The sequence below is a fragment of the Dermacentor albipictus genome, chromosome 2 (genome assembly GCF_038994185.2).
Source record: "Dermacentor albipictus isolate Rhodes 1998 colony chromosome 2, USDA_Dalb.pri_finalv2, whole genome shotgun sequence".
Lineage (NCBI taxonomy): Eukaryota > Metazoa > Arthropoda > Arachnida > Ixodida > Ixodidae > Dermacentor > Dermacentor albipictus.
The window spans coordinates 85,507,973-85,525,222 of NC_091822.1; the positions used below are offsets into that span (position 1 = coordinate 85,507,973).

General features: G+C 46.5%; 1 protein-coding gene across 2 annotated transcripts in view; it reads left to right on the forward strand.

Annotated features, from left to right (window-relative positions):
- Nucleotides 1–17,250, forward strand: part of LOC135900990 (uncharacterized) — a 45,232-nt gene that overhangs the window by 12,517 nt on the left and 15,465 nt on the right. Inside the window, exons 3-4 of one of the 2 annotated variants that reach the window (XM_070532960.1) lie at nucleotides 10,786–10,851; nucleotides 11,882–11,923. In XM_070532960.1, the coding sequence (XP_070389061.1) occupies nucleotides 10,786–10,851; nucleotides 11,882–11,923 (108 nt within the window). The remainder of the gene's footprint in view (nucleotides 1–10,785; nucleotides 10,852–11,881; nucleotides 11,924–17,250) is intronic. The other variant, XM_070532961.1, reaches the window with a different exon arrangement.

The window sequence follows — 17,250 nt, forward strand, 5'->3', positions numbered from 1 at the left end:
GGCTTGTATTACTTTCGTTTATGCCAGAACTCGCCCGGAAATGAGGTCACAAGCGTTTTGTAGAAGGCTACTGTGCCTATGATTTGGTCATGGTAAATTTTATTAACCCGCGTAAATAGTAAAAGGCTGAGCGTCGCCACGACCTAGCACCCGGCGCTAAGTATATGCGTCCTGCTGCTTTGTTTGGTGTTGCAGCACACGTTTGCTTCACCGGATACAGAAAAAATTATTCAGTTGAAGCCCATTGAAAACGTCAGCACACCTAGACGTACGAACAGCAATAGCACAATCGCACAGTAGCAGTGCTTCGCTAATCAGACTAGGCGACCACAACTCCGTCGTTTACATGGAGATATGCGTTCGTTGAGCTGCAGTACTATATTAGGTCATATTTTGCTTGCTAATATGATGGCAATGTGTGGCAACTGAAATCAAAACACACCATCACGTGAGCAGTCCACCATCCGTTAACCTGGCGTCGCAGCAGAAATTTATAAAGCCGGGGTTTTTTTTTTACATCCATATGAGAGCGCAATGTTTTTTTTTTTACACATGAAAGCATTTTTCCTTTTCCCGAAATTAGGCGTCAAATCTCTACATCCAAAAAATGTCTCTAAAGTCTGTATCATTGCAGCCGGGAGAGAACTAAGTCCATATTCCACACAAAACAGTCCATACGAAGCTTCCTCTTGCAGGCAGTTCACAGGTCGACAGGTGCCTTTTGCGGGCAGACGTCTCTTGCACGCAGTTCATACTTCCGCCTCGTGAGTCCGTTTGTATTCCATCGGGTGCGACCACCAGCGGCCCCAATTTTGAAAAGATAGAACGTCAGGCTCCGAGAGAAGCCTGAAAAGAAGCCTGACGTTCTCTGCTTTATTGTCCATTTAATGACGACAACAAGCTCCTTTCTAAGCGCAAGCCTGCTGTTTTTGTTGAAACAAACCCTTCTGTTCAAAGGATTGTCTATCAGTGACGTCAGATAACGAAATAGATATTCTTCGTCGTGAGGCCTGTTCTTTTCGCTGCACTTTGAAGGCCCATCGTTCAGGTGAATGTCGTCGACGCGATGTTTACTCACCTGCAAAGGACGACACGCATATTTTCCTCATACTCAGGCAGCTACCGTTGCCTACGCATCACGCTGAAAAAGTATGTTATGCTGCTGCATCGCATTTCAAGAATGGTCAGATGGAAGAGCGATTTCGTCGTTACGCTTTTCCAGCCTGGGCAGTCTTTGGCGTTCAACGAAGCTTCATACGATACGTGATAGATGGAGGCAGCCAAATAAGTTTCGTGAAGCAAGATACACGGAGGAAACTAAAGTTTGCAGTAGTCGGCGTTTTTGCCCTCTCTATGAATACGTTGGCTGAATAAAATAGACAGGGAGCAAGAAATATGGTTTTGTGATTTACACTGCAGAGCCAATTTGACAACGCACATCGTAGTAGAGATATGGCGGAAATTTCCGCGATTTCCCGAGTAATTCAGATTTCGTCACTGAAACTGCGTTTTAAATAAATTTGAGGAAGCGCGAAAAAACGTCGGTAGCATAGCCATGGCTGAATCTGGCATATTAGATGATAGCAGAGGACTTCTGACTGGTGATGGCCAGATGTTTAAATTTACTGGCGAAATTATGCAGCACGAGAATTGCAATATTGTTGCCTTGAATTATAAACTTCGGTCGACCTGTCGAGGGTAGTACAGGAAACAAAACTTAACATGCTACATTGCTTTGCATCCTGCGTGTGCTGCAAAGGTGTGTGAATACTGAGGATGAGCAAGATCAAGCCGACCCTGCGCTCAATTTTGGGAATTTTAGACCCTGTACATTCGTAATCGCCAACTAGCAATTCAGAAGAACCCGGCGCTTGGTAACTTAGAATCGCCTATTACAATGATCAATGGCCGGTAAAGAATCAGGCTTCCAGGAAAAGAGGTCGCATTGACTCCTTCTAGGGCAACCGCAGAGAAATTTTGCAAATAATTAATTACCTATGGCGACGGCTTTTAATAAAACCGGTCTTGTTGCAAGGAATATACAACTCAGTACTGCAGTATATTGTCAATGCACGCGAGGAACTTTCACCGGAGTATGAGGGGCAAATATAGCATATCTAATATGTATCGCACAGGGAAGTGCCGAAAGGTCATCCAACAAAAAAACTTCTAGTTGCTTTTAACGCCAGCTCTTTTGTTTTCCGTCACTAGATGAGTGTCTGGACAAACCAGTAAGCTTAAAACTGGAAGTTGTTGAACTTCCGGCGAGAGCTTCAAGCATTTATCTTCACCTCTTCCACCGCACACAATATCGCTCATACTATCCGTACTGTAGAGCAAAGCCCACAGTATATCATTGCACCGGAGAGTGCCCACAGCGTGCGGGTTACTCCCCTATTCGTTAACTTTCACCTTCCTCCTACGAGACTGCACTGGCCACCTTAGACCCGCAACAGTTTACTTAGATTTCGGTGCCGTCCTATAGATCAACTACTGAGGCGGTGATGGGTCTTCTGAAAATAGGAGTGTAAGAAATGAACCTCGATGCTTTCCGTTTTTTTTTTTGTGCGGGAACGCGGCGATGTAATATTAGCCTGATACACTGGAGGAGGTGTCACATTTCTCGAAAGTCTCTTTGCGCCACCGTAAGCTCATTCCTATTGTCAGCAACACATTAACATCATCTGTACACTTGTAGGAGACAACAAGTTGATTGCGGATCAGATTAACTCTCGATCCTATGTAGATGATATGCTTATTTTAGATGTACAAATGACCTAAAGTGATAATTTTCAAAGCAGGAATGATGCTGAAGAAATTGTCTGCGAACTCTGTTCTCCTGGAAGAAAATTTTATTAACCCCCATCAAGCGCAGGTATAGTCCCACAACCAGCAGCTAATACTGCTGCCCAAGAAACGTGCAAATAATTTCTCATAGCATAAGGTGAAGCTGACGCCATGCACCCAGCTTTAATTTTGCGCATCTTGCTTTAAAAATTACACCACCTGCGAATTGTTTAGTTCTTCGTGATATATGCAGAATCTTCAGTCCCTCGGGAAGTTTTAGTGTGTCTTAGGGGGAAAGATGTTCCTTCAACCGCTATGGATCGAAAAACTTGGATGGTACTCTCGGCTTCTCGAGGAGCATGAACGCCAGTTAGTCACATCGACTAGCCAGTTGCAGATGCTCAAAGAAATCAACGCTTCATGATGTTAATTTGAGCTTTTTAGATACTGATTAGGTGCACATGGTCTGTGACTCAAGTACCCATGTCTATGGTGCCGTGGCATATATGCATTGTCGAAAGGAAATAGGTGCTAATCGGAAGACCTACTTGACTGCTAAGGTCAGAGTGACACCAATCAAGTTGACAGAACCAAAGCTTGAGCGTATGGTAGCATTATTACCTTCCAGGATGACCAAATGCGAGGGTATTTATTCGAATAACCACGCCTTGAACCGACTCCTCTATAATCTTGGGTTGGTTAGGCGACATAAATGGGAAACATTTGCTGCGAATAGAGTTGCCGAAATGTCAGAAATCTCACATCCTAAACACTGGAAGTACTGCCCAAGAGAAACGAATTCGGCAGATCTGTTTATTCAAGGTAGTTAATCTGACAAGATTCTAAGCAGCGCAGTTTGGTGAAAATTACCATAATGAACTTATTCACTCGAATTTTGAACCCAAGGGCCAGATTTCTTGACGAGCAACTGTTTGCTTAATTTATAATTGCAGACATTCCGGAAGTACCTCTAATATGCTTACTGAGAAATGCAGCAGCCTGAAGCTCTTCAATATAACCGTGTCGGTCTACGTTCCAGCAAGAAATTTCATTTACTAACTAACGGTCCCTTGTCCACGGCAGAAATTGAAGCTGCAGAAAAATCATTCAGCAAACTAGAAAAGGCCAAATAGTGCAGTCAGGGATTGTTAACCGTATGCACTCAGGAAGGACGACGGTCTGCGGTACTACTATGCTTCAGTCATTTATCGATGTCTGAGGAACAGGTAAGAGAGCGAAGTCCACTAGTTTCATCACACGGAGGAGGGAGGAGGGAAAGAGATAAGAGGAAGGCAGGGAGGTTAACCAGAATCACGTCCGGTTGGCTACCCTACACCGGGGGAATAGGAAAGGGGGAAAACAAAGATAACAGGGAGAGAGAGGAGGGAAGGAAATTGCAGTGAGTTCGATGACGTGTGTGGCCTTACAGAAATTGCATTAATAGTCACAAATGGTCGCAGAAGCCCGTCGTCCTTACGAAGCACAAAAGTGCCTTCACGGCTTTATGGGCCGACGGGCGATGGGGGCGGTGTTCCTACAGCACCTGCACAGAAAGCGGCCGATTGTCCAGTTTTTGAAAAACTTTGGCAAGTTCTTGTTTCTCAGGGGTGTATCGTGGATAGTGGCACAGCGGGTGGTCGATGTTTTCTTCCGTGCCACAGACCTCGCATGCTCCACTGTCAGTCACTCCAATTAATGTAGAGTATGCCTTTGTGAAGGCAACTCCTAACCAAAGGCGACAGAGAAGCGCAGCTTCACGTCGAGGAAGTCCGAGTGGAGGCCGGAGTTGCAGGGAGGGGTTTAGTCGATGCAGTCGTTTAAGTCGTAAGTTTGGCGAGTTCCGTCAGACGGAAACACATATAATTCCCCGTTACATTAACCCAAATTTAATATGGGTTAAGACGGCACTTACCGCAGACTCCTACAAAGTGCTCTATAACATGTATAATAAAACTGAGTGAAAGCTACTTAATTTCGGAGCTACGGAACCGTGCTAAGAACAGTATATTCTACTACCCAATTGAGAAATGGTACACACCGAGACTGCTTGAATTGTTACTAAACAAATTCTCGCCTACTGGCTACGAGAACAACGGAACTTTGACGTGCTTCGTTTTGACATTGCTGGACCTGTATTGACTGCTGACAACAAATCAACAGTAAGCATTTTCATAATCATCCGTTGAATAAGAAGAGCTGTTCATCTTGAACAAGTGCGGTATCTGACGACTGATTCTTGCTGTACGCCTTTAAAAGGTTCATAGCAAGAATGTCAGCGTCGTCTATTCAGAAAACTGTCTTACTTTGATTTAACTTGTGCTCAGTTATGAAGAATGAACTTGTTCTGCTGCAGTGAACATTCTCTCTTCGGCATAGCATTGTTTGATAGTTCTTTTTTGCCGGAACGCTGTGTTGGAGTGGTTTCTGGCAGCTCTGTAAAGGCTCTGTAAGCTCTGTAAAGTGAGCATTGAGAACCGCATTATAAAGAGTCTCTGTCACCTCGGAACAACTTTACAGAGTGCTATTTGAAATAGAAGCAATTATGAGCTGCAGGCTGCTCACCTTCGCTTATAGCACCAGCATCGGTAGACCATCTGTGTTTAGACGAGGTCAAATTTTATTCCACATAAGGCTAAGAACACCAAAACTCAGCCTTCTTCGCCAACTGAGCACAACCAGAAGCGTTACCACCGTTTACCGAATGGGTTGCGGGCACGATAGGAAAAGAACGCGTTCTTCAGCTTGCATCATATCAAAACGTCGCATGTAGGAAGACTTGAAATTTGTAGACCTGCTGCTCGAAGATCAAACTGCTTCAATAGGACTCTGGAGATATAATGTCACCGAAATCGTTTACCCAGGGCAAGACAACGAATTTCGGAGCTGCTAAGTTAGGCTACGTGCTGGAAAGTTCTGAACACGTCAAGTACAAGAAGTACACCCTCTAGAAGTCGTCAAGCTTAAGAATTTTCTACAATAATTATTAGAGGGAACTCTGCTGCTTTTCTCGTCCAGCCACGGCTGGAATACTAGTTAGTTTCTTCGTGCTTGTGGCTTGAGATGTTCTGGGCTTTGTGATTACGCTTTGTGTTCATTCTATATTTCAAGGCAATATGTACTTTTGTAAATGCAGAAGGCAATAGCATCCAATATACACGCATATTTGCTACTAATTGCAGCATTCCCGCCAGTCAAGGTAGCGAAATCGCAACGCGCCAAGCGTCTTAATGCGCTGGCTTACCCGTGAGAAATTCTTCAGGGTGTATTTGCCGTTCAGGGACAAACCCGCCCGTGACGTAGTAGTTTGAATATTGGGCTTGTGTTACATAGGTGCTCTATTCGAATCGTGCCGTCGGGCAATTTTAGAAATGCTTATGTAATGATACATAACACAAGACTTAGCTGAGAATGATGAGTTTGCAAAGTCACGTAGCCGTATAAAGCAAGAAAGACCAAGTTTAGGCAATTCCATGTACTAAAAATCATTCCTATGATCGCTGAACCGTCCTGCTTGCAGCTCCTGTAGACACCGTTCCCTCTAACAAATATTGTGTAAAGCTCTATGTCCTCAAACGTTCGGGGGATGATCTGAAAAAAAAGAGGCGCCTTAGCGGGCGTGTCGTGAAGCAGTAAACAATAAGCATGCTTATCAGTTTTCCTAACTACCAATTGTTCTGCTTTCAACTATATGTATATGCGCGTGTGTGCATAATGATGTCGGTTTAGTGTAGGTCAGTTTGACGGAAGAGCCCTCGCGGTGCACGCTGCATATGTTGCAATGTCAGTGACTAGCAACACGGCGAGATATCCTATGCGAAGACGGAGGCAAGAAGAGCATCGCATGACGTGAATTTGATTTGGCAAATGATGAAACTGTGCCAAGCATGAAGACAGCCACGTGGTTGCATGAAGCACGCGCTGTCAATACTGCCTAAATGACGATTTACTGCATGTTATGAAGTTATATATCCAATCTATTCGCAGAATTGTTCCGCTTCGTGGCTGACGCGCTGCGATGTGCATAGAAGCTTCCTGAACTTTCTTTGTCTTAGGCTTTGATGCGAAAGTGTCTTGCTCTCCGATGCCGGCGCATTTCCACTGTTACTGATATCGCAGGAATCTGCACAAGTTCTGCTGTGATTAATTATTCGTAATACCCATCATGACCACTGTTCTCTACCTTGATCAGAAATGCGATCATGTTATGGGGTTTTTCAGCCTGTGCCTCAAGCGGAGCTTGCAACCCTTCATGATTTTATGTGCACTTACTCTCATTTTTGTTTTATTTATCGACAATGACTTGGCAGCTACAAGGGAAACTACGGGCAGCATTCTGCGACGTGTCACATGTTTGCATATACCCACAAGCGACATGAGGATGCCGTAGATTTCTTTCAACTTGTTCACCTTTCCCATTGATAGTCCTAACTGCCTGCTGACGCTGTTGCAAGCTAAGGACTGGTTCTTGCAGTATGAACGACCGCACATGCTAAAGGAAATCAGTCATACACAGAAATCGCGTGGACCCGCCGCGCTTGCTTAGTGGCCATGGTGCAAGGCTTCTAAGCACGAGGTCGCGGGACCGAATCCAGGCCACGGCGGCCGCATTTCGATTGTGGCGAAATGCGAAAATACCCGTGTACTTCAATCTACTTCGACATTAAAAAATCCCAGGTGCTCAAAACTTGTGGAGTCCCTCTCTTTGCATGCCTCATAATCAGATAGTGGTTTTCACACGTAAAACTCCATAATTCCTCTTTTTTCAGAAATCGCCTAGCGAAATATATGGACATAGAACAAGGGAGGGCATAATAGAAATTATGCAGACCTCACGCACTGTAGGAATCGATGTAAGCGAAGCTTTGTCTGCTGTTTGCGTTAATTGACGTGATATATTGATGAAATACGACAGTCGTGACAGGATGTGAAATGTTACCTTGCCTGCTCCGCATGTGCTTGTTGTTTTTTCTTCATTCGACGCTTTACACGAGCCTTCGTATCGTCGGCACTAAGTGCCCGCTTGGGCGCCATTCTGGGTTGTAGCGTTGTAGCTCACGAAAGTGCCTCCTCTCACTCTCTCTATTCCTTCACTAATATTCTCCCCACCTCCTCCCTCTACTGTCGTTGCTGTTGTGGTTGAGCACGGAGACAAGCCTGGCAGCTCCTGCACAGTATGTGTGAGGGGTCGCGCCTAGTTAGGCGCCCAGATGGCATTGTGCAGATGCGACGCGGCGTAAATCAACATACCGGCTTCTCTGGTTGCCTTTCCTTTGTGCCACACTCCTGTCATGTATTAACGCCATAGCGTTAAGAGCGCCGTGTCGCAGAATATCCGTTGTCGACGCCGGGGGCGTCGCTTGGCGAATAATCGTTCTTCACCGCAACCGCGCAGGCCCTCCATGTGGCGCATACCTCGTCTTACATTCTTTACAAGTTTATTCCTCCGAGTTTTGAGAATGACAGCCTCGAAAAATATGTCATGAAAAGATGTTCTAAAAGTCAGGGGAACTCATACTTCAACGTGTTCTCATCACTTGCTTTCTTCAACAATAATTCTTCAACAATCAAATATAACAAAAACATAGACGTTTCGCTACCTCTGCGGGTGGCATCGTCAGTACGCAAATGGCAACAAATGAGGAAATACATCCTATTTATGCATCATACTGCTGTAAACATCTGGCAGGGGGCCGCGATTAGAATTGCATGCAGATTGATTGCGACGGATAAACTATGATTCCACAAATGTTCTTGGGCCCCTTCGGTGTTCCCCTGCTAACGTCGCTACATTATCAAAATTGAACATGCGTCCTTTCGTTAAACAATGATCCACCAGTTCCGTCTTTGCACGTGTGGCATGGGTGGCTTTCGTAGCATCCTTTAGGTGTTCCTTGAGTCGAGTGCGACGTCGCCGCCCCGTCTCGCCATTGTAGCTGGCACCATATTTCGAGCAGTCAACCTTGTAGGCAACACCACTTTGTTCGTCCGGAGGTGTGCGGTCATTTGGCTTCGGGAAGGGGTTTGCCAATGCGTTCAATGATGCAGTGTGTTCAATGCGATGCAATGTTGGGTGCTCGAACTGTGTTCAGACCCTCGTACACATTGGCAAACGTGTTCCTGAAACCAAAGGACCGCACACCTCCGGACGAGCAAAGGGGTGTCGCCTACAAGGTTGACTGCGCGGTCTGTGGTGCCAGACGCGGCGGCCACATCGCACTCGACTCAAAGAAAACTTAAGGGATGCTACGAAAGCCACCCATGCCACACGTGCAAAGATGGAACTGGTGGACATTGTTTACCCAAATGACACATGTTCGATTTTGATAATGTAGCCACGTTAGCACGGGAACACCGATGGGGCCCAAGAAAATATGTGGAATCATGGTTTATCCGTCGCAATCAATTTGCATGCAATTCTAACCGTGGCCCCCTGCCGGATGTTGACGGCAGTATGATACATAAATAGGATGTATGTTCTGATTTGTTGCGCTCTGTGGTGTGTGTCTCTTCTGTGTGTATCGTCAAACTGTTGCGCATTCCAACCTCCAATATGCTATACCAACACGCCCAGTCGCCCACCTTGGCAAGATTTGTTGCCATTTGAATACTGACGATGCCACCCGCATAGGTAGCGCAACGTCTATTTTTGTTACATTTTAGTGTTGAGTAAAGCCAGTGATAACAACAAGTTGAAGTAAATGGCATGAAAGGAACTAACGACAGCGAATGCTTTTAATGTTTTTGTCATGTGGCCACGTCTCAACCACGTCCTGACGTGGCCGGCGTTAGCGGCGTGCCGGACAGCAGCAGCCGCAGAAGCTCACAGCAGCAGCAGTAGTGGGAAAGTCTAAGGAAGATGCAAACAAAAGCTTCGCTTTGAAACTCACCGACGATTACGATACTCCCTAATGTGAAATTCGAGCGCAGCTCTATACGTACTTTCATTTCGGTATATATTAGCTGGCGCGGATATTCTTTCTCGTGCGGCACGTTCCAAACGGAGCGAAGTGTGGCGCGTCTGCCTCGCTTATCGGGAGATCGCGAGAGGCAGCTCGTGGATGAGGGGCGGAGCGATTAACCGCAGCAGCCGCACACAGATCTCCACTCATGCCGCGCATTGTTTCCATAGAAACGACGCGTGCTATTCGTGCGATATTGTAGCCATCGTCGCCCCACAGCCCGCTTTGCGCTGCACTACACTTTTCTTACGCTTTCGTTCCAGCATCGACAGCAGTGGCCCTTCTTCGCGAGGAAGTCGTGTGACAACAGTGTCAGCGGCGACAACACCCAGTGGAGCGCCACATCGAGCGTTATGCGTAACCGCTCGCCGTCGCCCCTTGCAGGAACTGTGAAGATCCCCGTCATATACGCTGAATCGGGAGACTGACCTCAGCAGCCGATGGCGCCGGCGAGCGTAACCCTCTCCACCTCACGGCACCCTGACACAACCACCCCCCTCCCCCTAGCCCCCGCAGAAGCGCAGATGACATTGCCCGCGCAGCTTCGGATGCCAAGGCTGCCGGCAACTCTGCGTATACGTAGGCCATTTACCCTGTGCTCTTCGGCTGCTTTCCGCCTCGTGGTACCGCTGCACCCTCCTCCTGCGCTATCTACTTTCTTTCATCTCCCGCTGCACTCCACGTTCGCTTTCATCGCGGCGCTTGATCGTACGGTTAAGCCGTTGTTCGCCGCAGGAACCGGCGCCTAAGTGATGTGCTCTAAAACATAAAACTTGTTTATTGTGCATCGAGCTGTTGCAGTTCTCGTGGATAGCGTGCTACTGCAGCTTTCTGCGTGGGTTATCTGTCTGATAAAATATATTGGAGCACGGTACTGATTTGAGGGTGGTTCTCCACAATTTCATCTGAAAATTAATTTTGTCACTACAGTGTAGTTCAGCCTACGTGCAGATACGTTGACGGTGATGATTACCACGTATATCTGCACCGGGGTGAACGCTGTAATTCTACAGTGTGCTTTTCTTTGCTTTGTCACCAGTTTCTCAAGAGCATTTGTAACGAGAGCCAAGCATGCGCAAAGGAATTGAAAACTATAGAGCTGCAGGTAAGACCTCGGGAACGCTTAGACCATAGTTTACAACACTTGTTAATTAAGTCTAAATATGTAGCACAGGCTGAAGTACGAAAAAAATAAGCATATTACCGCGCGATTGCACCCACGAAAGTAATAAATAATTCAGCTCGGCTTCCTTTAGAGCAAGATGATACATACGCTGACACTCAATACTTAACGGAGGTACACGTACTGCATGACAGATTCGATGCATATATTGGATATTTCCTTTAAACTTTATATATAATAAAAAACCTCCGGCCGCAAATACCCCAGTTTTACTGCCTGAAGTTATCCAAAGAGAAGAACATTATTTCTGTGGCAAGTCAGAGTTTACATTTCGGTAAGGTGTCATTTCCTATTAGCCAGCATTTTAACTCAATACCGTAGGGCACATGAGGATAGTCAGGACTTAAGTTCGTTGGGACGGCATTATGAAAATGAAAACAGAGGACTGAGTTAAGGGGACACACATGAAACGTTGCATGCGTCCCTTTACTTTATCCTGCGTTCGCGTGCTGCTATAGCTCTGTATAAAAATAAGGTACATGTCCCAATTGGTAAATTAAAACCAGTCAGTTGACAAGAACGTCTCTTTGTAATGCCATCTTGAAGCTAGCATAAATTTCGAAGCTAGGTACCGTCACACTTGCGGTGAAAATGCACTCTTTTTGCATACCCCGGATACGTACATATCAAGGAGGACGCCTAATGTAGCCGCAACCACAGTTTACGTGGAACATTGATGTTGTGCTGCAGTTTCGTGGAGTGGTGTACCGGCCTGCCCTTAATGTTGTTTAAATGCAGTGGCCTTGATGCTCTGAAACGATCAGATGAAAGCAACGAACATTTCAACGCAATACCTCATGCATCCCGCCTGTCACCATCTGTGTCTGCTGCACATTTTTGGAGGTCATGGTACAACATATTGGGTTCTGTTGCTGAAAAAAACGCATGCCGCCAGGCTCGTAATCGTGACTTATCATAATCTCTCGTATTAATGCCTGACATTTTGTTGCAGCTTCTCATACCATGCACGCGGAAGAAACTTTGGGCCATATGGGTATGTTACTACCAACACATTCCTATTATGGTAAATCAGCGGCTAAAATGGAGCATTAGTTGCTGCCGCTCAAACAGGGAGTCTTATTTACCTCCACTGGTGCCATATAATAAAATCATAATGCCTGCCGCGCACACTTCTTCCAACCTTAGAGTTGACGAACGGCCTACGTAAATTTGGCATATGTGCAGCGCTATGCTTCCCGATTCCAGAAAATGACCCTATAACGATATCATCACAGAACTGGCCTCCGCATTGCTTTAATGCTGCTTTTATTCTAAGTATATGCACACTCATCAAACCTGCCGCCGTAGCTAAGTGACTGTGGCCTTACGCGGCTGACCTCAAAGTCCCGAGTTCGATTTCGGCCTCGGCTGCCCGATTTCACGTAGGCGACCTGCAAAAAGGTTCGCGTGCTTACGTTTAGTGCGCGCTAAAGAGCCCAGGTGATAAAAACCATTGCAGAATCCCTTCCTGCAGCGTGTTTCAGAATGAGATGGCCGTTTTGCCAGGTGAAACTCCAGAATTCACTTATATACAACGAATGCGTGTTATGCCGCACCTCATCAAAAATCTGTCACGTGCGCGCACGTCACGCAAAAGCGCGAGATGGCGATTCATTGCCTACCTAATGATAAGGATACACAACAATGCAATGTTAGAAAGGTTCCGCTTATTAAAGGATTTGTGCTATTCAAGACGCTCGTTTGTGGTGATATGGATTTGTCACCACCCCGTTTCGAAGGGGTGCCACTAAATCATCCTCATTATCATCATTATCACAGATTGGTTTGCGTTTGAATTCGGCGAAGCGCAGAACAAAATTTGTTTTTATGAACGACGCAGGGACATGGATGAAAATAAATGGATGGCTAAAGTGCACAAGTAGAGTGTACTAGAACATCGAGAGTGTCCGGAACGGCTGCTCATTCAATGCATTCTATGTGAAGCCGAAAGACCGTAAGGCCATTGGGGGCGCTGAGACCGATAGCACTCACGCGGCGTGGTGCAGAGGTAGAATGTCTGCTCCCACGCAGAAGACCGGGGCTGGAATCTCAGCAAGGGGTAGTGTTTTTCTCTTTTTTAAGTACTTGATGCGTTGACGTGTACATTCTTTATACTCCTGCTTAATATTTGCTTCCGTTGCTATGTAAGGCAAAACGAGTGAGCCATAACACGGAAGAATACCAACAAAATTTGATTTTTTAACATTGAACGATAATATTTGCAGCGCCACCTCACAGGAATGAACAGAAGTGCCACAACGAAAGAGTGGCCTCTGAGCCCTGCAGGTATACACAAGCCTGCTGACGCCAGCTGACAGGCTCCGCTTCCTTCGCTGGCTGTGCTTTCCGAAGCCATTGACGCGAAAGGGAAATGGGCTGTAGTAGCCCACATTCGGTGACCGACATGCTGATACCTTTCGTAACTGAACGATCCAACCGGCCGTGATTTTTCGCTTGGCATTACGACTTAAAGAATTTTCTCCCGTATACAAATGTCTGGCCGCTTTGTTGGTCCAACCTCAGCAGTCATGCAGGCATTATCGAATCAGGGTGTAGACGGGCCGTCTGTAAATATACGGAAAGATATCTAAAGCGTCTCCACGGCCACCGTAGTCCTCCGTAAAGAAAGCAACAAAATCCCAATAAAGAAAGGCGTCAGGCAGGGAGATACGATCTGTCCAATGCTATTCATAGCGTGTTTACAGGTGGTATTCAGAGACCTGGATTGGGAAAAATTGGGGATAAGAGTAAATGGGGAACACCTTAGTAACTTGCGATTCGCTGATGATAATGCCTTGCTTAGTAACTCAGGGGACCAGCCGCAATGCATGCTCACTGACCTGGACAGGCAAAGCAGAAGGGTGGGCAAAAAAAACAATCTGCAGAAAACAAATGTTTACCATACTCGGAAGACAACAGCAGTTTGCGATACGTAGTGAAGCACTGGAAGTGGTAAGGGAATATATCTACTTAGGGCAGGTAGTGACCGCGGATCTGGATCATCAGACTGAAATAGTCAGAAGAATAAGAATGGGCTGGGGTGCGTTTCGCAGGCATTTTCAGGTCATGAACAGCAGGTTGCCATTATCCTTCAAAAGAAAAGTGTATGACAGCTGTGTCTTACCAGTACTCACCAACGGGGCAGAGACTTGGAGGATTACGAAAAGGGCTCTACTTAAATTGAGGAGGACGCAATGAGCTATGGAAATAAGAATGATGGGTATAGCGTTAAGGGATAAGAAGACAGCATTATTGGGTGAGGAAACAAAAGCTAGTGAATGACATGTTAGTTCAAATCAAGAAAAAGAAATGAGCAGGGCATGTATTGAAGAGGGAAGATAACCCATGGTCATTAAGTGTTATGGACTGGATTCCAAGAGAAGTGAAGCGTAGCAGGGGCGGCAGAAAGTTAGCTGGACAGATGAGATTAAGAAGTTCGCAGGGGTAACATGGCCACAATTAGCACATGACCGGGGTAGTTGGAAAAGTATGAGAGGCCTTTGCCCTGCAGTGGACGTAACCAAGCTGATGATGATGATGATTCACATGGCACCGACCAGTGAATATGCACTTGACGATATGTCCCACTGTGCCCACGCAAGGGAAATCGCCCGGACCGCCTTTTGATATCCCAAGAGAGTGAAAGGTGTTTGTACGACAGGCGACACCGAGACGTGCATTTCCCGTATGGTTCTTTTGCTTCTATGGTGTCTGTCGCGTCAGGTTGGCCTGCCAGAAAAAATGCTGTCTTGTTACACAGGCCCATGCCGAGTGCATCGTGCCGTGACGCCCGTCACCTACGATCACGCCCTAGACACCCCATCTGCTTCCAAGTCCAGTGATATCGTGCACGTTACTCGACTGAAGCAGTATCACCCTCCCACTGATGACATCTAGACGCTTCGGGGCGTCACTTCTGCCGCCGGGGGATTATGCTACACGCGTGTGGTATTTGATTGTTTGAACGAGGCGCGTGGGCGCCATCACTCGAGAAAAGAGGAGGAAGAGCGAATCGGGCTCGCGCTGTGAATCTGACCGGTCAGCGCTGCAACCCCTTTTGTAAATATTGACACGCGTACTTATCTTTATCGGGCGACCAGTTTTCGACACCTAACAAATGTTATCGCACAGCGCGGGACGCGCCTGCATGCATCCGAAGTTTCTGGAAAGTTATCGATGCTTCTATCCGGTTGTCTGTTGTCGCCGAACCTTGTGCTATCAGATTTCATTGCTTGATATGAATGGTGTAGAACTTTGTAGAAGGCATGCGTGTCCCAACGATTAATCTGGAACATTCGATGACTGCTGTATAAAAGCCGACGCGCTTGATCCGCTGATCAGATTTCCGACGATCGCCGACCGCGTTCGCCGCTATCGTTGTGCTATAAGTGTAGCCTGTTTTTGTGGGCACAGGTTCACCCAATAGAAGCTAGTTTTATATTCCACCGTATTGCTTCTTTCTTCACCGTCACTACCACGTGACAATATAACCTGTAAATAATAGCTCGTCTAATTGACTCGTCCTTTGCGTAACAATATTCACGGACTCGTTAGGTTTTCTAAAAGCACTAATGTCCTTAAGAAAACACAAAAATAACGTTTTCGTTGAGCTTTACTCTTGTACAATATTTATTCGTCTCGTAGCCATTTGACAATATGCCGGGTCCCTGGTCATAGACGCATCGAGGGTAATGTGCTGGCAGACCAAATGGACACGTTAACTACACCTCAAGCTGCTAATCCCACCACTACTATTTCTGCCACACACCCCAATCCTTTCGTACGAATCAAACGGCGAAGCCACTGGCAACGCCTGCGGGCCAATGCAACAAATAATAAGCTCCGCTTGATTAAGCCAAAGTTAGGTTTCTGGCCCTCCGTTACAGAAACAAGACGAACTGATATCCTCTTCTGTCGACTCAGAAAAGGACAGACATATGGTACTCACAATTTTCTACTTATTGCCAACGAACCTCCTACCTGTGGTGGATGTGGTGAGAGGCTCACGGTCTTCCACGTCCTCATGGAGTGTGGTGAAGCCGAAAGAGAAAGAAGGAAACATTTTCCTCTAGCATTCCGGTATTGTCTCCCTCTCCATGCCTGAATGCTTCTTGGTGAAGAACCCCTTTTTACAACCAAAGCTGTCCTAGGTTTTTTGAACGATGTGGTCTTGCATTTTAATAGCCGAATAGTATCGTGCCGCATCCTCCCTCCAGAGGATGCCGCTGTGATAGTAGTCCTTGTACAGCACGCGCTTTAATGTCATTGTGCTTCAAGGGCTGTCTTACGTCAGTAGTGCATTTTTGAATTTTTATCCTGTGACCAATTTCAGCACATTGTAATTCTTTCACAATGCATCTTTCGCGTCCTTGGCACGCTTCATAGTCATTGTCATAGCTTTATTACATGCAACTCTTACGCACTTTACAGTGACCGTTTTTAGGCCCCTTTACAGCCCTGTCACATCAATTGCTCGTAATATATAGCTTCACTTTGATCTCATTACCATTGGCTTGGGGCTTTTTTGTCATACTGGACCATTGCGCCACAGAACACTATATTCTTCCTCTGCACTGTCTTGATGCGAAGGGAAGTCAGTTCGCTTTTCAAAAAAAGACGATTTTTTTTCTTTTCTCCTTGTCCAATGACGGCTACCCGAGGCTGATAGTTTCACTTGGCAAATAACCGGGTCCTGAGAAGATCACAACTACTGGTATTTACTGAAATTGTACATATTTTTTTTCTTCCACGTAAATTCATCTACAGGGCTTGATAGCGGAAATCAATAACAAAAATCTGCGTGGGCGCTGTTGCTCGACTTCTTGAATATAGGCGGCATAGAGCATGGTTAGCCTTGGTTAATCTTGATTGCAAGTCCATGTTAGACTGGTTGTCTAGCTATGCTGCGCCGTTAGCCACTCGGTCGGGGCACTGTTCGTCTGTTTCCTGGGCGATTCGTTTCCTCTTCATCTCGTTCCAATGTCGATTCCAGGCCTACTCCTGCTCATCAGAATTTTCGCCGTCCGTACTGCCGCCTCAGCTGTGGTTGCGGCGCACGCAAGCTCTCCTTTTCAATCCTCCGACATGATATCAGGCATGCGACGCAGCTGGCGAAGTGAGCGTAGGCGAGCGCAACGACGAGGAACGCAATGTAACGTCATACCAAACGGCGGCCGCGTAAAGGCGCGGCGCTGCGCAACGGCGGAACACCTGTGGCTCGGTGCTACTAGTGGCGCAAGCGCCGTAGTGACTAGGGTGCAAGAGAGAGAAGTATCCACGGCGAGGTGCGCGTTGGGACGTCATGTGCCTCCTCGTAGCACC